Genomic DNA, 23603 nt, shown 5'->3' with positions numbered 1-23603 from the left:
GCCGCTAAAATCGCCATTTTTCACGATTACTTTTCTTTAATAAAACTTTTTAAGGAATACAAACTCTGTGAAAACTTGCTTTGGGCTATTCCCCATCAAGTTATAATAAAATCTGCAACAAATATGTATAATTTCATTCCTTTTTTTACTGATTTAGTTTTCACTTTAGTGAAAAAACTCGAACTTAATACCCACCTTCAGCTTGAAAAGTGAACATAGTACTCAGCTTAAAGTGAAAACTAAATCAGCAAAAAGGCATAAAATTATACATAGAATAGCCCAAAGCAAATTTTCACAAAGTTTGTATTCCTTAAAATGGATTATTAGAGGAAAGTAATCGTGAAAAACGACGAATTTAGCGGCTAAACTCGAACTTAATACTCACCTTAACTCAAAATCCAAAGAAATTAGTATTTGTTTATTTACTTTTTACCATTTTTCCATGTTCGTTTCTTCTTCTTCTCTGTATGTGACATTCACTTGAGATGTGTTTATTTCCGAGTATTACTTTAGTTGCCAACTCATATTTTGACAACTAAAAAATCGCATATCATGGTGACTCTGGTGCGACTTGCACTGATAGTTGTTCTGGATAGAACAACTACAAAAAGTTGCTATCAGTGCAAAAAGAAAACAGCCCTAATATGCACAATATATGGGATATGTTCGACACGAGCACTGTCGTCCGGAATAACTGATAGCAACAAAAGTTGCTATCAGTGCAAAAAGAAAACAGCCCTAATGCGCTTTACAGACTGTCAGTTATTCCGGACGGAATGTCGGTGTTTGTAAAGAATCTTACAGTGTGTCGGATCGATGCGACTTGTAGGCGATGACTAAATAATCGGTAAATGTGCTATCGATCCCATAAACATGCAGCAGTATCGATTATGCCTTCGGACTTAACTTATAATGTGCACAATATATGGGATATGTTCGACACGACCACTGTTGTCCGGAATAACTGATAGTCTGTAAAGCGCATAATATGCACAATATATGGGATATGTTCGACACGAGCACTGTCGTCCGGAATAACTGATAGTCTGTAAAGCGCATTAAAGACTATCAGTTATTCCGGACGGCAGTGCTCGTGTCGAACATATCCCATATATTGTGCACACTATAAGTTAAGTCCGAAGGCATAATCGATACTGCTGCATGTTTATTGGATCGATAACAAATTTACCGATTATTTAGTCATCGCCGACAAGACGTATCGATCCGACACATTGTAAGATTCTTTACAAGCACCGACATTCCGTCCGGAATAACTGATAGTCTGTAAAGCGCATTAAGTGTCTGTGGTAGCGATGAGGATGAAATGGAACTTTGAAATGCTGGGCTAAAGTCATCTTCGAACAATTCTCCAGCTATGAATGCGTGAGTTGGTTTTAGATGCATTTGCTATGCAATGTCATTTGGAGAGCTGCTACCACCAAAAACATATGATTTTGACATCTTAAAATTTTGTCGAAATAAAAAAAATTTAATCATATGGGCACATGATTTAACCTTCTTTTTCAGACATGGCAATCCCCCATGTTCCGAAATTCGGAATCGCAAGAATTTATTTTTCTTTTTACAAATAAATAGAGATACCCTCGGATTTCAATACGATTTTAAATTGAACTTCTCATTAAAGAGAACTATATTACCTAGATTTAAGTTGTAAAGTTTCATGGTTAAAAATTATGGCCAAACGAAAATTTTGGGATTTGCGATACCGAATTTCGAAACATGGGGGAATAACAATGTTTTCAGTACAAAAAATACTTATTATTATGTGAAGGGTCCATTACAAAAGTGTAAAAATATTTTGATGCTTGCTTTAGGTAGAGGATTATCGACTGCCTTTTGTCAATTGTCAAATTATTATTGTTTATACCTCTAAGCTAAAAGGTCCAATTAGAATACTATTTTTGTAGACTATTTTACTAATTTAACATTCCAATATACAATACAGTCCGAAATGACATTGAAATACAGTCATGCAATCGTGGCGAGGTAAATTAATAATTATAAAAACAAATAATTCTAAATTCCATATAAGTTGGAAGTCTTTAAAAAATTGTGCTAAAAATGGGTGTGGTTATATATTCTAACATTAATAGCAAACTATTTTAAAATTCTATTTCAAGTTCGATTTGTTTATTTAAACTTTGCTCTCTAAATGCATATCAGTTATATTTCAAAGTTAGGGGTTATATTATTTATTTGGCTAAACTGCAGTTTATGGCCCCTCACCAATTTGTTTTAATTTAATGTATGTTATGTAGCTTGCTGATTCTAACAAAGTAAATTTTCTTGAGATATAGCCCTCCAAAGGGCCAATAAAAACTTGCTATATCTTCTTCAATTAAAAGCTTGTTCAATGTAATATTTATTGACAGAAAACAACATTAATATCTCACAACGATTAGGAGATTAGCAAAAAAAGAAAATTTTTACCTTAGTTTTTTCGCTGTATCTCGAAAAGTCATCGATTATACCCCAACAATTTTTCTTTCTAACATGAAAGCAAGCTTTCATGGGGAGTAGAATTAACATTATGACTATTCATGCCAAATTTGGTTGATATCGGTTCAGATGTAGATATAGCCCCCATATATATGTTTTTTCCGATTTGGGCTAAAATGACCATTATACTCATATTTTCTTTGTAAAGCCGCTACTGCAAAGTCGAAAACTTGTAAAAATGAATCAAATTTTTATATGCCTCTAATACAGTGATTCCCAATTGGTTGAGCAGGTTTCGTACCATTAAATTTGTTAAAACAACACAAATTGTTAATTTAAACGAAACAATAACATACTACAAAAGAGCGTACTATTCGTACATTTCGAAATGTTGGGAAGCTCTGCTCTAGTACATATATGTACATCAACCTATAAATCATAAATGTACTTATGTTTACTAACGTTGTGTTCCGCCTCAGGGCGTAAGCCAGCTTACGTCTTACAGTTTTTGTCATATCGGGTCAGATTTAAATATATGTATTTGGGAACATAAACCTTTATGTATAGGACCCAACAAATTTTAAGGATTTGAGATGAGATCGAAAATGTGGATCAAGATGGTGCAGTGTGTATTATAGTCGGCCCAGCCCGACTTTAGACTCCTTACATGTATTAATTAGATTATGATGAGATATGGAGTTCTGTACCATATAAATTAATTTCAAGCCGTGTATAACGATAGGTACCTTCGTATTGCTATGTGAAGCATGAGTTAGCAGATGCAAATTGAGCATCATTTGTGTGACGATTTTATGCAAAAATGTAAACCATTTCTTTAATCTATTGATAAAGCATTATTCGAATACTAATGGAAAATAATTATATATATGTATATATCTTTAAAAGAATATCAGACTCGTTGAAAAATAAAGAGAATTTTAACCTCGAATTGGCAAAGGAACAGCATAAACAATTTTGTAGCCTACTGAGAGAACTAGGACTTGATGTCATAGAATTACCGCCTGATGATGAACTACCTAATAGCGTGTATGTTGAAACGTCAGCTATTATATGCAATGGAGTGGCATTAATTGGAAAATCGGATGATCCAATGAGACAAAAAGAGGTAAATATTTTATTACGTAGTTTTTAATTATGATAACATTTGCAAGGAGTTCTTCATTACAAGCATCTAGTTTTTAAGATTGACACAATTCTTGAATGTATATTGACCAGCTTCACTAATTATGGATTTAAGTTTGGAATACTATTTGTATAATATATGGTCACTTCCAACTGTTAGGTTAGGTATAGTGGCAACCCGTTATTTTAGGCTCACTTAGACTTTTCAGTCCATTGTGATACCTCCTGTGGTGAACTTATCAATAAGTGCTACCCGATTCTATGTCCAGTTCAATTACAAGAGAACGAACGGAATTGCACATTACGCAGAAACTATTTAGGGAAGCTTTGAAACTCTCAGAAATGTCACCAGCATTACTGTTTATTTGTATAGCGCGACTCGACGTACATGGTCTGCTTCGCTGTTTCTAACATAATTAAAGGATTATGTTATTAATTTTACATAGTTAAAAAATCATATTCCCATGGTCCAAATAAATTGGTTAGGGGGATTCGTGATTTACTTCCAAGCAAATTTTGTATCCACTTTCTTCGTCCCATTAAAATTTAAAGGTAATTTATTTTTGCGGTTACTTTTAATTAAATAACTAAAAATAGAAAAAATCAGCTAAATCTTGAATAGAAATATCTACTTTGACATATATTTCGTTCTATGTTAAATTATTTCAGTAACATTGTTAGATCAATTAATTTCAAATGGCGAAATGTTATACTCTTACTTATTTGGAACTTTCATCCAAGTTTTGCCCTCTTGTATGATTTTGCACATTTATTTTAGTTTTTGTTGGAAGGAACGCCGAACGGCGTTCCACATTGCAGTGAAACAACTCAGAAATGTCACCAACAGTACTGCGGTGGGATAATCCACCGCTGAAAAACTTTTTGGTGTTTGGTGGAAGCAGGAATAGAACCCATGACCTTGTGTATGCAAGGCAGGCATGCTAACCATTGCACCATGGTGGCTCCCTAGTTTTTGTGGAAAACTGCTCCCTTTAAACTATTACAAGAAAATGAATCGGGCTGTGTTCATTGATGTTATAAATTAGCATATGGAAGTCTAAACTATATGTTCTTTTAAATCAATTTAAGACTCAATAATATAATACGGAATCGAACATCTTCTGTACAAGCTTTTTTTTATATTATACTGGATGTATTTCTTATTTAAGGCAAACAACATGGCGATAACTTTAAAAAAAGAGCTTGACATTCCTGTGGAAGTAATAGAAAATCCAAACGCCTTACTACATGGCAGCGATGTTTTATTTACTGGTATGTTCCTACTTACATATTATATTACTGTGCTTTATTTATTATTTTTAATAACAGGAAGAGAGTTCTTTGTCGGAATTCATAATGGGCACACAAACGAAGATGGTGCAAAAATGGTTGCAATGACATTCCCGGAATATCCCGTGACACCGATTAAGGTAATTTATGTAACATCATAAGTAACAGGTTGGCTGATAAGTCCCCGGTCTGACACATAGATGACGTCGCAGTATTAAATGCATATTATTTTTATATAGTACCATCCTTCAAATGATTCGTGTCAAAATTTGACGTCTGTAAGTCAATTAGTTTGTGAGATAGAGCGTCTTTTGTGAAGCAACTTTTGTTATTGTGAAAAAAATGGAAAAAAGGAATTTCGTGTTTTGATAAAATACTGTTTTCTGAAGGGAAAAAATACGGTGGAAGCAAAAACTTGGCTTGGTAATGAGTTTCCGGACTCTGCCCCAGGGAAATCAACAATAATTGATTGGTATGCAAAATTCAAGCGTGGTGAAATGAGCACGGAGGACGGTGAACGCAGTGGACGCCCGACGAAAACATCAGAAAAACACACAAAATGATTTTGAATGACAGTAAAATGAAGTTGATCGAGATAGCAGAGGCCTTAAAGATATCAAAGGAACGTGTTGGTCAATGATATGACCAACACATTAATATTTGGATATGCGGAAGCTCTGTGCAAAATGGGTGCCGCGCGAGCTCACATTTGACCAAAAAAAACAACGTGTTGATGATTCTGAGCGGTGTTTGTAGCTGTTAACTCGTAATACACCCGAGTTTTTCGTCGATATGTGACAATGGATAAAACATGGCTCCATCACTACACTCCTGAGTCCACTCGACAGTCGGCTGAGTGGACAGCGACCGGTGAACCGTCTCCGATGCGTGGAAAGACTCAAAAGTCCGCTGGCAAAGTAATGGCTTCTGTTTTTTGGGATGCGCATGGAATAATTTTTATCGATTATCTTGAGAAGGGGAAAACCATCAACAGTGACTATTGAAGGTCGAAATCGCGGCAAAACGGTCCCATATGAAGAAGAAAAAACTGTTGTTCCACCAAGACAACGCACCGTGCCACAAGTAATTGAGAACGATGGCAAAAATTCATGAATTGGGCTTCGAATTGCTTCCCCACCCACCGTATTCTCCAGATTTGGCCCCCAGCGACTTTTTCTTGTTCTCAGACCTCAAAAGGATGCCCTCAGGGAAAAAATTTGGCTGCAATTAAGAGGTGATCGCCGAAACTGAGGCCTATTTTGAGGCAAAACCGAAGGAGTACTACCAAAATGGTATCAAAAAATTGGAAGGTCGTTATAATCGTTGTATCGCTCTTGAAGGGAACTATGTTGAATAATAAAAACGAATTTTGACAAAAAATGTGTTTTTCTTTGTTAGACCGGGGACTTATCAGCCAAACTGTTAATTCGAAGCCATTTGAAGGGTCGATCAGAAAAACGTAAGACCCTAAATTAATAAAATTTAAAATTTTGGGGTGCCTCGTAATAATACCATACACCAAACGTACCCATTTCGTATAATCGGCATAATTGAATGCGAAAAACGGGACTAATTTCCAAAAGTTTTGTTTCTTGTTGCTATATTTTAATGATAATTTTTATGTAAAACAGATAATCTAAGGTAAAAAACATTTACTACGATTTTCCCCTTAGATTCTCTGTTTTTTATGTTAAACTTTAATGTACACACAAAAAATTTTTTTCTGATTCAATCACGAAATTAATTGATCCAATTAATTTTTAATTGAAATGTCTTCAATCACAGAAATGATAGTATCAATTAAAAAATTAATTGAAGGTCAATTAAAAAGTTAATTGATCCAATTAAAAAATTAATTGATACTATTATTTTTGTGATTGATTTTTGTTTCAATTAAAAAATTTGTTGAATCAATTAAATTTTTAATTGAATATTTTTAACATTCAATTAAAGTTTTAATTGGAAAATTTTTCGTGAAATTTTTTTGTGTGTAGTATGTTGTCAAAACTTGTTACATAGTAGTGTGCATTTTGTTTCATCCGTTATTTCTTACGGAAGTAGTTTCCAGTTTATCATTTAATGTTTTTTGTTGTTTTATTTGCGAATTCATTCGTTGTGAATATAACATATGAAAGAGCGGACGGCTATATAACACAGATACAACTTCACAGATTTATATCAATTCATATATAAAAGTTACATAAAGTTATGTGAAAATAATAGGAACAGTGCATACGCACATTTAGATAGCATTAACAAGCGAACAAAAAATCGAAAATTCTTTTTTAAACGATTTATTTAGTCTTAAAAGGTAGAGACAATATTAGTAACAAAATTTGTGTTACTATTGTACGAGTAATTCCATATTTTTGTGAATTTGTATAAATCGACTTGATTTACGTGTTAAAAAATTAAGGACACTTCATGAAAGTTTAAATCCATTATTAACTTTAGTAATACTAAATAGATATTTCTACTATATATTGTTCCATAAAGATTCAGTGTTACTTTAGTACTTAGTACTGAGAAATGGGCGAAAGAGAATGGTCTTGGAGTAAATCCTGCCAAGACAGAATTAGTCATGTACTGCAAAGATCGCAAAACTCCCACGGTTAAGCCCATATCCTTAGGGGGTATTGAAATTTCCACGGTAGCTTTGTACTCGTGCAAAAAGGCAATAGGAAAAAAGTGGGGACTAAAACCGAAAATTGTGCATTGGCTATACACACACGGCAGTGGTTAGACCTATAATGCTATATGATGTTGTAGTCTGGTGGCCGGCACTTCAGCAACCGACAGGACAGATAAAGTTCAGCGTATGGCGTGTTTGTGTATCTCAAGCGCTTTCAGTAAGACAGGGACAGATTCCCTTAATATCATGCTGCATCTATTGCCTTTAGACATTTTGGCCAAACAGTCAGCTGCAGCAACGGCTGTGCGGTTGCGCGAGCTATCGCTGTGGTCGGAAGAAATGTACGGCCACAGTTCGGTCCTCAAAATAATGCCAGATGTGCCTTACGTAGTGGATTACACTCTGGCGAAACCACTTTTCGACAAAAAGTTTTAAACTCTAATTCCCAACAGTGCGGCGTGGTGTGCACAGACCCCGGGGAATAAAAGATATATAGGTTTCTACACTGATTGCTCCAAATTGCCCAGTCAGAAAAAAAACCATCGGAAAAGCGTTGTAAATGCAATGTAAACTGTTGATACACGGTTGGAAAAACGTTGTTACAACCCCAAAATGATAACATCATTCTACGGTGTATCCATAAGCGTAGGAAGGCCTCTGGGGAGGGGGCTTAGACCCCCACAGAAAAATTTTAGCCCCCCAGAATTTCAAGACCTATTTACGATTTTACATTTTTATAAAAATTAAACAAGTATATACTCGTACAACGCACAAAGTTTCACTAAAGACTCATGCACAATCGAATTACTTGGGTTGTGGTAGAAGTCTGATATTTATGAAATAAAGCTGTGGTTGAACTTATGATTTAGTTGAATAAAAAATAGTAATTGATATTAAAACTATTCTTTCATAAATATATATCTTAATAATGCTGCAAAAAAGCGTCGCCGAAAAAGAAGTGAAAATGTTCTTTTTGGGTCTGGAAGTGGTACAAAATTGGCGGAGAAGCGATGAATGTAATATGAACTTGTCATAGAACGAATGTCCACCGTTTCAACAACCGTTGCAATGAATTTGCATCACTTCTTAAGGTGTGATCTGAATTCAGTGTTTTGAATGTGAATTAAAAATTTTGTGATATTTTCCCAAATAAATAATTTTTATACTTTTTTATGATTTTTAATGCATTCTAACGCTTGTTTGAAACGTTTTTTAAAATATTATCGATTTTTCTACAGTGGATTTAGCATTTTTGGGAGCCACCAATGGTTAGCATGCCCGCCTTGCATACACAAGGTCGTGGGTTCGATTCCTGCTTCGACCGAACACCAAAAAGTTTTTCAGCTGTGGATTATTCCACCTCAGTAATGCTGGTGACATTTCTGAGGGTTTCAAAGCTTCTCTAAGTGGTTTCACTGCAATGTGGAACGCCGTTCGGACTCGGCCATAAAAAGGAGGTCCCTTGTCATTGAGCTTAACATGGAATCGGGCAGCACTCAGTGATAAGAGAGAAGTTCACCAATGTGGTATCACAATGGACTGAATAGTCTAAGTGAGCCTGATACATCGGGCTGCCACCTAACCTAACCTAGCATTTTTGTGACAAAATTTGAATAATTTGTACCATTTTATTTATTCTTACTCTTTTTTAAAACTATTTGAAAAAGGAAAACAAAAAATTACGCATTAAAATATAAAAAAGAAGTAAAAAAACTTCCTGTGTAGTTAAAATAGTTAACTTCTTTGTGAGGATATTTTTGGAAGTGCTTTTAAAGTTGTGCCTTTAGAACAACTCCCAATTTTTTGCTGGGTAAAGTGTGGATCTACCCTACGGGAAATGGATTAACCACAGAACTGGTACAGGACTAGTCCCTGGTGTGTATGGACCAGTCCCAGTTCTGATCAAAACGTATGGAAGGGACCGTCCACTTTAACATGGGTTTTTCATTGACGGAGTAAACTTACATTTTAAGACGCGTCTTGGACTCATCCCAAAGGACACGTCCTGGGACAATTTAGCAGGAGCAACCCATAAACAGGTCCTCAGGAACCAGTCTCGGGCAAACTCTCAGAAATCTCTTTCAATTTGGGCTCCTAATCGAACCCGAAATGATTTTTTTTTTAAATATGTCGAACAAAAGGTTATTCTGATAATTTTATTTCACTAAATGTGAAAATTGCAACTAACTGGGGCACAGGTACCAGTTCTGTGATAGGTCCGTCAGTGGCAATTTGCACCAATTTCCCGTAGGGTACTTTTAGTTGCTTTATTATAAATTGATTGTCGAGTTATTTTGATGTCCATTTTTTTTATTCAATTTTATGAAATAAAACATTAGTTGGACCTATAAGTTCAGTCTATAAAGTTTTAGCTAGGGAGGCTATAGCCCCCCTAGGAAAATTGTCTAGCTACGCTAATGGGTGTATCGATTGTATTTCACAACGTTTTCAAAGCGTCATGAAAACATTATATTAAAACATATTTTACACGCTTTTCCGATGGTTTAACGAACGCTTTGATAACCCCAAAATGATAACATCGTTATACGGTGTATCGATGGTTTTTACAACCAATAAAAAATTAAACAAAACAAAACACGAATATTTTATTGTTATATTTATATTAGTGTTTTGAGAAAGTTTCCTTTACTTTAATACCTCCACCATAGGATGGTATTAACTTTGTCATTCCGTTTGCACCACATCGAAATATTGCTCTAAGACTCCATAAAGTATATATATTCTGGGTCGTGGTGAAATTCTGAGTCGATCTAGCCACGTCCGTCCGTCTGTTGAAATCACGCTAACTTCCGAAAGAAAAAAGCCGTCGACTTGAAAATTGGCATAAGTAGTATGGGACGAAAGGTTATTGTGTGTACTTTCAAGTGGTTTTAAGTATAAACGTATAGCTACTAGGGTTTCTTTTTAATATTGTAGTCAAAGTAGAATGTTAGAAAGTTCATTCTCCTTTTTCAACACCCCCACTAGATTGAACTCCTAATCCCATCAGTTCGCAGCAGTGAACATGTTTCAATCGTGGTAAAGGCTTAGTAAGAATGTCGGCGACCATATCACTCGTTTTTAGATATTCAATGGATAGTTTATTATCTTCAATCAATTCTCTCACGAAATGATGCCTTATATCAATATGTTTTGATCGTGGATGGTATGTGCTGTTATGACTCAAGCTTATTGCACTTTGATTGTCGCAATTGATTTTGATGAAAGAAGAATTTCCTAGCCCTTTGAACAATTTTTAGTATTTATTAATTGAGTAGTTTCACATACAACAAGATTTTAAATCTTATAATTACAGCATGTGATTTACAAAGTTAAAATGATCCCAACCACAATGCTTCGTGCGCAGATGCCGCCATTGCCATGTACTCTGCTTCAGTTGTAGATAAAGCGGTTGTCGATTGTTCCTTTGAATTCCATGAAATGCAACCATTTTGGAATTTGAACACGTATCCGGAGGTAGATTTTCTGTCATCAAGGTCACCTGCCCAGTCTGCATCGGAAAATCCCTCTAAAAATTTGTAGTCATCTTTCGAAAATTGAAGTTTATAGTCCAATGTTCCTTTAAGGTACCTCATCACACGTTTAAGGGCTTCCCAGTGTGGTTTTCCATACTCATTGTTATATCTTGACAGCACCCCCACTGCATATGATATATCGGGGCGACTGACCTGTGCAGCATAAGCTAAACTTCTCACAGCTTCTCGATAAGGTACGTTGTGAATTAAATCCTCTTTGCACGAGCTCATATTTTTTGTTAACTTTTGGTTGACATCCAATGGTGAGCTACAGACTTACAATTTTTTTAATGTATTCTTGATATACAATTCTTGGTCTAGCCAAAACTTCCCATTGTTGCGATCTCTTGTTATTCTCATACCCAGAATATAATTTGCCTCACCAATATCCTTCATTTTGAAACTCGTTGACAAACTTTGTTTCATTTTCTTTTTGACATCGAGGTTATTTGTAAGGATCAAAATATCATCTACATAAATTGCGACATATGTAATTTCAAACTTGTTCAATTTATAGTAGACGCAAGGTTCGGTTTTAGATTGCGTTAGACCAATTTTCCTTAGTGTGCCGTCCAATTTCTTGTTCCAGACCCTGCTAGCTTGTTTAAGACCATACAATGATTTTCTAAGCTTGCATACTTTCCAATCGTTCTCTTCGAGTCCCTCTGGAATTTTCATAAATATTTCTTCTTCCAATTCGCTCTGAAGAAATGCGGTAACAACATCTATTTGATCTATGCCAAGGTTATGCTGAACAGTTAAACTCAAAAGTAGACGTATCGAAGAGTACCTAACTACTGGAGAAAAGGTTTCTTCGTAATCTATCCCTTCTTCGTACCTCTCAAATTCTCCCTTCAAGTCACGTTTTACCTTGAAGCACCACTTGCTATCTATTGGTGTTTTTCCTTTTGGCAATTCAGTTATTTCCCAAGTTTTATTTTCTAACAAAGCTGCTAGTTCCTGTTCCATAGCCTTTTTCCACTCGTGCTTATTGGATCCTCTGAGCGCTTGTTTCGCAGTCTTGGGTTCCTCATCTTCATTTGATTCATGACATACATACCCGTATCTTACTGTTGGTTTAGAAATTCTTACCGATCATCTTCTATTATTTGTCGGTGCGATTCCCATATCTCTTAACGTCGCGTTTGTGTTTTCTGATACGTTGTCGAACCCATGAAAAGATGTACCATCCGTTTCTTCAGAGTAATATTCAGATTCTGAGTTGTTTGGATCATTTTGTCTCTCTTCGACCATTTGATCATTTGTTTCTTGTGATATATCATAATTTGTTTCCTCATTGGCATTAGGTGCGTTTGTGTCTATTTCCCCCACTGAATCGCATCGGCGGAAATAATAAAATTTTGCATCGTCCTTAGGCATATCTTCCCAGAATTGATTTTCCAAAAATTTAGCATCTCTGCTTATCTCAACTCAGTTGCTATTGGGGATCATAGAAACGATTACTGTAGCCAACAAATATCACATCTTTTCCCTTTGAGTCCAGTTTCTTTCGTTTTTGTTGAGGGATGTGTATCACCGCTTTACATCTAAATACTCTCAGATATTTTAAGCAGGGCTTCTTGGGGAAATGGCATTTAGTATTTTGGTTGGTGTTAGATTGATAAGGTGAACTGCAGTGTTGTTGCTTCAGCCCAAAACATTTTTTTTAAGCCTGACTGGATCAAAAAACATCTAGTTTTCTCTATAATGGCACTCTTCATTCTTTCCGATACTCCATTTTGTTGCGGTGAATATGGTACCGTAGTTTGGTGATTGATGCCGTTTTCAACAATAATTCGCTTCATTCCATTGCAATATTCTGTTCCATTGACGCTTCTTAAGGATTTAATTTTTCTTCCTGTTTGATTTTCAACAAAGTTTTTGAATTCAAGGAACCTGTCAGCAACTTCAGACTTCCGTTTCAGAAAATATATAACAACTTTTCTCGAGTAATCGTCTGTAAAAGTTAATATATGTTGTGAACCACTAATGGAATTCATTCCATTGGCCCACAAAGATCGGAATGTATCAAATCCAATATAGTGTCAGCTCTAGTCCCTTTCTTGATATTTTTCCTTTTATATATGGAATGCACTCCTCTTGAATTAATTCCAAGCACGGCCTCTGAAGTCATTTTCTTCAGTGTTTCATTGTTTATATGACCGATTCGTTTATGCCACAAATTGTCTTCTTCATGCTTACCTTGAGAAACCATCGATTTGTTACTTGAAACATTTAAACGAAACATTCCATCCACCAAATCCCCCGTAACAGTAACTTTACTGCTATCATTGATGACTCTGCAGCATTTTCCATTTTAAAAACAACTTTGTATCCGCTTTCAACAATTTTTGAAACGGATAGGAGATTGATATACAAATCTGGAATGTACAGAACATTTTTGAAAGTGACAGTTTCCTTTCTCAAGTTTCCCATTTGCGATATCATGTCGACATTTCCAACTCCATCAACACGCATTGTCGAATTATTTGCTATAATTACTTCTGACTTCTTTTCTTCAAATCTACCACTGAACAATTCCTTACTTGAGCACATATGGGCTGTTGCGCCTGAATCCAAGAACCAGTCATGTTGTTTAGCTTACATAGCGAAAACACTCCCATTGCAGAATTTCTATCTTGCTTTTTGTATGCTTTCTTGAATGATTTGTTTGGACATTTGGCAGCAATATGACCATATTGGTTGCAATTATAGCACTTCGGTCCTTTAATGTTGCCTGTTTTCTTTTTGTTACCTGCTAAAGCCATATCGTTGGTTTCTTCGTTTTTGACATCCTGCAATATTTTCATTTTAATGGCATCGCCTGGTATTTTTATGCCTGAACTTTGAATTCCCATTATCATAGGTCTATACTCAACAGGTAATTCAGCTAATAACATCGATCCAATCCATTCTTCATCAACATTAAGTCCAACACTTCGTAATTTGTGTGCCGAGTTGATTATTCTTTTCGTTACCTGCTAAAGCCATATCGTTGGTTTCTTCGTTTTTCACATCCTGCAATATTTTCATTTTAATGGCATCGCCTGTTATTTTTATACCTGTACTTTGAATTCCCATTATCATAGATCTATACTCATCAGGTAATCCAGCTAATAACACCGTTCCAATCCATTCTTCATCCACATTAAGGCCAACACTTCGTAATTTGTGCGCCGAGTTGATTATTTCGTTAACATATTCTTCAACATTTGAGCATCCTTTCAATTTTGTTGAATAGAATTTTTGAATTAAACCAACTCTTCTTACCAGGCCGTTGCCTTCGTAGATTTTTGCTAATACACTCCATATATCTTTTGCACTAGCACATTCTCGTATATGATGATAAAGAGACTTGTCTACCAATAAGACTAGTTCCGCCTTCGCTTGAATTTTCTTATCTTCTTTGTCTTCCGTCCCTTCAATAGATTTCCATAGGCCTTTCATTTGGAAATATGCCTATACAGCGAACTTCTTCATAGTTTTCGCTTCCGCGAAGTTTCTCCATTTGCATATTCGTTGCCATATTCCTTTTTCAATTCTTTTTCGTATTAAGAGCAAAAATATATGGACTTTCGAATTTAAAACGCGGAAGGGCCCATAATTTTCGCTGATTATTTTAAAGAGTCCTATGTTGACAATTTGAATGTTGGATCAGAGTATCCTTATTTCATTCCTTCTGTTCCTATATTTTCTCATATTACATTGACGGAATATGAAGTTCTCGACGGATTGAGATCCTTATCTATAAATTACTGCCCTGGACTTGATGGTATACCTTCTTCCATTCTGAAGGAATGTGCGGATCTTTTATATATTCCATTGACACATCTGTTTAACTTGTCTTTGCGAGCTGGCAATTTCCCAGACATGTGGAATGTTAGTCATGTTATTCCATTGTTCAAGAAAGGTAATAGAACGAACATTGAGTATTATAGATGTATCGCTAAGTTGAGTGTGATACCTAAACTGTTTGAGCTTTTGGGAACTAGGAGAATTTCGGATTCCCTTCGTAATATTATTTCGGAATCCCAACATGGTTTTATGAGAGGTAGATCTACTGTAACTAATTTATTGGAATTTGTTGGTCATGTCTTCGAATCATTCACTCAGGGACGTCAACTGGATGTGATCTATACGGATTTCAACAAGGCGTTTGACATGGTGAATCATAGGTTATTACTATACAAATTGGATGTTTTGGGATTCCCACCTATCCTTCTGCGCTGTACTCGTGCAAAAAGGCAATAGGAAAAAAAGTGGGGACTAAAACCGAAAATTGTGCATTGGCTATACACGGCAGTGGTTAGACCTATAATGCTATATGCTGTTGTAGTCTGGTGGCCGGCACTTCAGCAACCGACAGGACAGATAAAGTTCAGCGTATGGCGTGTTTGTGTATCTCAGGCGCTTTCAGTAAGACAGGAACAGATTCCCTTAATATCATGCTGCATCTATTGCCTTTAGACATTTTCGCCAAACAGTCAGCTGCAACAACGGCTGTGCGGTTGCGCGAGCTATCGCTGTGGTCGGAAAAATGTACGGCCACAGTTCGGTCCTCAAAATAATGCCAGATGTGCCTTACGTAGTGGATTACACTCTGGCGAAACCACTTTTCGACAACAAGTTTTAAACTCTAATTCCCAACAGTGCGGCGTGGTGTGCACAGACCCCGGGGAATAAAAGATATATCGGTTTCTACACTGATTGCTCCAAATTGCCCAGTCAAAAAAACAAAAAAAAAAAAACATCGGAAAAGCGTTGTAAATGCAATGTAAACTGTTGATACACGGTTGGAAAAACGTTGTTACAACCCCAAAATGATAACATCATTCTACGGTGTATCCATAAGCGTAGGAAGGCCTCTGGGGAGGGGGCTTAGACCCCCCCAGCCCCCCAGAATTTCAAAACCTATTTACGATTTTACATTTTTATAAAAATTAAACAATTATATGGTTAGGTTAGGTTAGGTTAGGTTATGTGGCAGCCCGATGTATCAGGCTCACTTAGACTATTCTGTCCATTGTGATACCACAGTGGTGAACTTCTCTCTTATCACTGAGTGCTGCCCGATTCCATGTTAAGCTCAATGACAAGGGACCTCGTTTTTATAGCCGAGTCCGAACGGCGTTCCACATTCCAGTGAAACCACTTAGAGAAGCTTTGAAACCCTCAGAAATGTCACCAGCATTACTGAGGTGGGATAATCCACCGCTGAAAAACTTTTTGGTGTTCGGTCGTAGCAGGAATCGAACCCACGACCTTGTGTATGCAAGGCGGGCATGCTAACCATTGCACCACGGTGGCTCCCAAACAAGTATATACTCGTACAAAGCACAAAGTTTCACTAAAGACTTTCATGCACAATCGAATTACTTGGGTTGTGGTAGAAGTCTGATATTTATGAAATAAAGCTGTGGTTGAACTTATGATTTAGTTGAATAAAAAAATAGTAATTGATATTAAAACTATTCTTTCATAAATTAATATCTTAATAATGCTGCAAAAAAGCGTCGCCGAAAAAGAAGTGAAAATGTTCTTTTTGGGTCTGGAAGTGGTACAAAATTGGCGGAGAAGCGATGAATGTAATATGAACTTGTCATAGAACGAATGTCCACCGTTTCAACAACCGTTGCAATGAATTTGCATCACTTCTTAAGGTGTGATCTGAATTCAGTGTTTTATACTTTTTATGATTTTTAATGCATTTATTATCGATTTTTCTACAGTGGAGTTAGCATTTTTGTGACTCTTAGAAAACTCTTAGAAATCTCTTTCAATTTGGGCTCCTAATCGAACCCGAAATATTTTTTTTTTGAAATATGTCGAACAAAAGGTTATTCTGATAATTTTATTTCACTAAATGTGAAAATTGCAACTAACTGGGGCACAGGTACCAGTTCTGTGATAGGTCCGTCAGTGGCAATTTGCACCAATTTCCCGTAGGGTACTATTAGTTGCTTTATTATAAATTGATTGTCGAGTTATTTTGATGTCTATTTTTTTATTCAATATGAAATACCGTAGTTTGGTGATTGATGCCGTTTTCAACAATAATTCGCTTCATTCTTCCATTGCAATATTCTGTTCCATTGTCGCTTCTTAAGGATTTAATTTTTCTTCCTGTTTGATTTTCAACAAAGTTCTTGAATTCAAGGAACCTGTCAGCAACTTCAGACTTCCGTGTCAGAAAATATATAACAACTTTTCTCGAGTAATCGTCTATAAAAGTTAATATATATTGTGAACCACTAATGGAATTCCATTGGCCCACAAAGATCGGAATGTATCAAATCCAATATAGTGTCAGCTCTAGTCCATTTCTTGATATTTCTCCTTTCTTGATATTTTTCCTTTTATACATGGAATGCACTCCTCTTGAATTATTTCGCAATTAATTCCAAGCATGGCCCCTGAAGTCATTTTCTTCAGTGTTTCATTGTTTATATGACCGATTCGTTTATGCCACAAATTGTCTTCTTCATGCTTACCTTGAGAAACCATCGATTTGTTACTTGAAACATTTAAACGAAACATTCCATCCACCAAATCCCCCGTAACAGTAACTTTACTGCTATCATTGATGACTCTGCAGCATTTTCCATTTTAAAAACAACTTTGTATCCGCTTTCAACAATTTTTGAAACGGATAGGAGATTGATATACAAATCTGGAATGTACAGAACATTTTTGAAAGTGACAGTTTCCTTTCTCAAGTTTCCCATTTGCGATATCATGTCGACATTTCCAACTCCATCAACACGCATTGTCGAATTATTTGCTATAATTACTTCTGACTTCTTTTCTTCAAATCTACCACTGAACAATTCCTTACTTGAGCACATATGGGCTGTTGCGCCTGAATCCAAGAACCAGTCATGTTGTTTAGCTTACATAGCGAAAACACTCCCATTGCAGATTTTCTATCTTGCTTTTTGTATGCTTTCTTGAATGATTTGTTTGGACATTTGGCAGCAATATGACCATATTGGTTGCAATTATAGCACTTCGGTCCTTTAATGTTGCCTGTTTTCTTTTTGTTACCTGCTAAAGCCATATCGTTGGTTTCTTCGTTTTTGACATCCTGCATTATTTTCATTTTAATGGCATCGCCTGGTATTTTTATGCCTGAACTTTGAATTCCCATTATCATAGGTCTATACTCATCAGGTAATTCAGCTAATAACATCGATCCAATCCATTCTTCATCCACATTAAGTCCAACATTTCGTAATTTGTTATCGCTATTATATTGCTCGTGTTAAATCTGTCCAGAAGCAGTTTCTTATTTTTGCTTTGAGAGGGCTTGGCTGGAATAATTTATACGACTTGCCTCCTTATTCTAGCCGTCTTTTCCATCTTTTCATGCATGGTATTGTATTTCTCACTAAACTAATTAAAGGTGATACTGATTCACACTACCTAACCTCGAAAATTTGCTATAATGTTCCTAATCGCTTAACTAGGAACTTTGTACTCTTAAAGACTGACTTTTGTAGACATAACTATGAATTATTTAATCCGCTTAACGTTTTGTCTAGAAACTATAACTCGGTGTATACATTGTTCTCGTTATCTGAGTCGATTCCTGCCATAAAGGAAATTATACTTAAGTTGGACGATAATGTTGCTGAGCCAAGGGTTGTCGCCTTCTAATTTTCAGGTATACATTTGAGTCTGCTTTATTCATCTAACGGCGGGAGTCCCTATAATACGGTGGCACTTACTGGCCTAAAGGCTCGGAGGGTCCTTTCTGGCCCATTTCTAAAACACACGATGCGCCCATACTCTGACTTCTGGAACTTTAAGCCTTTTTGGCTCAACGGAGTATATGGAGTCCCTTCTGACCCATTTGTTGATATATGTTGAACCCTATCGAGTTCCGCGGAGCCCTTACTGGCTCAACTGACCCATCTCGACTAACTAACTTGGAGTCCCTTCTGACTCGCTGTGGTCCTTACTGACCTATAGGGTCCCTTCTGGCCCAATTGTAATATAGAATTATATTTAATTGAATTGTTATATTTTGTAATGTCCCGGCTGCTATTAGCCGTGTAAATAAATAAATAAATAAAAACCTGTTATTTTATTAAAGTTTTCTCAACGAACAGAAACATTTTATTTAATTTTATGTATACATGACGTATAGCTATTAGGTTTTCTTTTTAATATTGTAGTCAAAGTAGAATGTTAGGAAGTTCATTTTCTTTTTCAACACATTTTGACTGCAAAGCGGTTGAAATTCCTTTGGTGTCGCATTCCAAATTTTCGAAGAGTGCAAAGTAAGCCTGCGTGGCATCAATAATTAAGAAAACATGTACTATTTTCGCTAGAGCCAAACAAAAATGGAAGAAACACAAATAGCAGATGCGCCCCATTGGCTGTTTGCTGGAAATGCTTCACTAATTCTTCACTAATAAATGTTATAATAAAGACTTGATCATGTAAAGGACTCGAGGAACCGATTTCCTCCAAAATCAATGGGGGTATATCCTGACCCAATACTCATATGTTTGCAAAATTTAAAGTCAATTGGTCTAAAATTGCAACCTGGACATTGATACAGTCTAGTGCAGGGTATAAATACACAGTCTAGTGCAGGGTATAAATATTAACGTGCCAGTGGGCGGATCTATCTTAAAATTTCTATGAGCTCTTCTGACGTTATGCACAACATGTGTTCCAAATTTTAACCCGATAAGTGCATTTTTGTAGTTTTTGCCTCAAAATCGGGTCGTTGGCCCCATAGTGCAGTGGTTAAATAGACTAAAAAAAGGAAAAACGTTATATACAAATGTTCGTATATCACAGAAAATACTTCCGAATTTCTTAAAATTTGTGCATTTTACCCCAAATGCGCCAAAAGAATATTCTTGCAATTTTAACTTCCAATCTTTTCCTTCAAACAACGCAATTTAACATGTGGAAAAAAAGGAATTATGTCTAAAAAAATTTTTGGAATTAGTCGAAAAATATTTACTTATATTTGTGATATCGGCGTGATGTCAGCGTTTGACTTGATGATTTAGTTAAAACTTTCTACAATTGCTTACAATCCTGCTGAGTTAACTGTTTTTTTAGTGTACACATTCAATTTATACGAAAAAGGAATATTATCCTATTCTAAATAAATTAATATTACCAATAATACCTCCATTAGCCATTAAAAACCATTAAATAACATGTTGGCTGATAAGTCCCCGGTCTATCAAAGAAAAACACATTTTTTTGTCAAAATTCGTTTTTATTATTCAACATAGTTCCCTTCAAGAGCAATACAACGATTATAACGACCTTCCAATTTTTTGATTTTTTGATATTTTATCAAAACACGACATTCCTTTTTTTCCATTTTTTCACAATAACAAAACTTACAGACGTCAAATTTTGATACGAATCATTTGAAGGTTGGTACGACGCCATCTATGTGTCAGATCGGGGACTTATCAGCCAACCTGTCATTAATGGAACATGCATTTACAACGATAATTTTGGGTAAATATATTTTTTAAAAACCGTGAATTAATTTGTTTAGCAAGCGTTGTTTCAGCGTTGGCTTTCAACGCTGTTACAACGATCAATATTTAAAACCATCAGGAATTTCTGACTGGGTGGATGGACAAGTGGGTTTCGGAGTATATTCTAGAGATCTGGAACTTCGAATAGCGAGAAGATTATCTAATCACTGTAGTGTTTTTCAGGCTGAAATATTAGCAATAAAAGAGGTGGTTAATTGGCTGAGAAGTAATGTTCCAAAAATTGTTGGCTTTAATATATACTCAGACAGTCAACCTGCAATAAAATCCTTGGAATCTGTGTTCCTTTACTCGAAAACGGCCATCGACTGCCGCAAATCTCTCAACGAGATGGCTGAGCAGTACAATATTCACCTAATATGTGTGCCTGGCCATAGGAACATACCGGGGAACTGTCAAGCAGATGAGTTAGCAAGGCTTGGAACTACCTTACATATTCCAGAGGAACTAGAATTTGTTGGTATGTCTCTGGCAACCTGCAAGCTCTTACTGCGTGAGAAGGCCGTCATGATGGCAAATGTTCGATGGGAGAATTGCAAGGGTTGTAACGACACCAAGCAAATATGGCCCCATTTGAACTTGAACCTCACACTAGATATGCTAGTGTTCTCAAGACGTCAGATATCACTTCTGATATCTGCTATATGCCTGATAGGCGAATTTGCAAAAACTATTGGTGCGAAGTATAATGACTATTGTATGAGCTGTCATGATGCGGAGGAAAAGGAATCAATTAAACATCTCTTGTGTGAGTGTCCTGCATTTTGTGTAAGGCATAAGCAAATTTTAGGGGCTGCCACTTTAACCTAACCTAACCTAGTACTTAGTTGCGGATCCTTTGTTATCCAAAACAGTGGAAATTCTTCTATGTATTGAAGCGACCAAATTTTGACAAAAACGTAGCAGCATTTCGTACCACGCATCCTGCATTCGATTCCAAAGCTCATCGCAATTCGTTGAATATGTTCCCCTGACTACCCTTTTAACTTCGTTCCACAAATTTCCTATTGGGTTCAATTCTGGGGACAGTACCGCCCATTCTCACACATTTATTTCATTGTCCTAGAACCAATTCTTTGTGTAACTTGCCGTGTGCTTTGGGTCATAATCCTGCTGGATTATGGATTACGGCATAACGCAACATTGTTTTTTGCAAAATATCTTTGTAATCAGTTGCTTTCACTATATTCTGTATATGATATAGAGGACCCACACTATAATCCGAGAATGGCATCCACACCATGATGCTGTCACCACCGTTTTGGTCCGTCTTTAAATTATACTTGGGATCGAATTCTTGATGGATAGGTCTTCTTACATGGTGTGCACCTCTATCAGAAGAAAACAAGTTTAATTTTGTTTCAAGGGACCACAAAATATTTAGCCATTTTTGCTTAGGCCAATCGATTTGATTTTTAGCAAAATTAGTCTTTGTTTAATATTATTTATTTTATTATATTTTAAATAAAATGTCAAGAGCAGAAGGTGCAACAAATTCATCCAATTCAAACCAGATTAGCAACACTGCTACAAACATTGCTTTAGTACCCAGCTTTGAACCTTTGGAAACGTCCAAGGTTTAACTAATCTGTTAACTACGTTGCTATAATTCTCAGAGAGAATAAAAAGACAAGAGGACGAAACTGTGAAGCGAAACTGCGTCAGTTGGTGGCAGTCATGAGGAAATTGTCTCTAATATCATGCAGTTTTTGTCGGCGCTTCTCTCAAATATCATGCATTTGCGTCGGCGTCACTCAGTTCCGTTCTCTGCCGGCTTTACGAAATGTAAGGAAAATAGGATTTAGAACCTAATTTCTTTTCATTCTATTAATTTTTTTGGCAGACAATTTGAAATTATAACTGCCGATGCCTTTATAAACAATTTATCAAAACAGCGCTTCTACCGACACGTCGGTAATACCACGCTGCAGGCATTGTGCGGTTGATATTTGTTGTTTTTGTAGAAAAGAAATTTTCGTCCTCTTGTGTTTTTATTCTCTCTGTAATTCTATCCATTCTGACATTTACATTGTTAATCATCGGAAAAAAACGCGCGGGATCGAGAACGCTTCAGTGAAAAAAAATATAGATTCTGAATTTTCTTTAAATAAACCGATTTAAAGGATTCCTACTTTCTTAGAATATTAAGAATAGTATTTACCCGTCATGGTTTGGCCGGAACCTTTCCTAACCGAGGGGTTCAAATACCCCCCACCGAGGATCAGAAAATATACCCACATCAGGCGTAGATACGAACTTATTATTCAACAATATCGCGAGGAGAAGGGATCATTGCCTCTGACCAAAATAACGAAGGAATTATACAAAAACTACGACGGTATAGAAGTCTTTTTTTATTACGAAAAGAAAGCTCCGCATCGTTAGCTCCGATAGAACAACTATCAACAAACTAGCGAAAGACGAGAGCTTAATTAAGGAATATAACACCCATATTCCATTCGAGCTCTGTGAAATAAAAGCCGTAGTGGAAATTCCAGCCGATTCCTTATACTCTGAGAAGTACATATTTGAGAACACCAGGATTAAACATATGCCTGAGTATGGACCATCGCCCAGAGATATCGAAATTACCGAAGTTAAAAGATTCACCAGACCGGTTGACGATAAGCCCGGCGAAAGAACTGATGCCGACATCATAATGATGTGTTTTACTGGGAATAGATTGCCGTCTCATGTGACGCTGGACCAAGTAATATACCCAATTAAACCATTCATTGAACCTGTGATTCAGTGTAAAAAGTGCTGGCGATATGGCCATGCGTACAGATTCTGTCGTCGCAATAAACAGCTCTGCGCCCGCTGTGGATCTCCACACGAGGGAGTATGTGAGCAGATACCAGTATGCGTAAACTGTGGTAAATTCCACGACGCAAGGGCAAAGACCTGCGAGAAAAGAATAGAACTGCGCAAAAAGACCCGGGAAGAAGCCGATAAATTTTTACCCCGTATTCTTGACAAGCAATTTAATTCAACACCGATATCGGA

The 23603-nt window shown here is 36.3% G+C and overlaps 1 protein-coding gene across 1 annotated transcript in view; it reads left to right on the top strand.

Annotated features, from left to right (window-relative positions):
• Positions 1-1853: 1853 nt before the first annotated feature.
• LOC142231701 (N(G),N(G)-dimethylarginine dimethylaminohydrolase 1) overlaps positions 1854-23603 on the top strand; it is a 39209-nt gene continuing 17459 nt past the window's right edge. Inside the window, exons 1-4 of the mRNA XM_075302324.1 lie at positions 1854-2007; positions 3367-3586; positions 4773-4875; positions 4933-5033. Coding sequence (XP_075158439.1) covers positions 1973-2007; positions 3367-3586; positions 4773-4875; positions 4933-5033 — 459 coding nt within the window. The 5' untranslated portion in view covers positions 1854-1972. The remainder of the gene's footprint in view (positions 2008-3366; positions 3587-4772; positions 4876-4932; positions 5034-23603) is intronic.

This window comes from Haematobia irritans, chromosome 3, assembly GCF_050003625.1.
Source record: "Haematobia irritans isolate KBUSLIRL chromosome 3, ASM5000362v1, whole genome shotgun sequence".
Lineage (NCBI taxonomy): Eukaryota > Metazoa > Arthropoda > Insecta > Diptera > Muscidae > Haematobia > Haematobia irritans.
The sequence above is the reverse complement of the archived record's forward strand: the minus strand, read 5'-3'. Positions and strand labels throughout refer to the sequence as shown.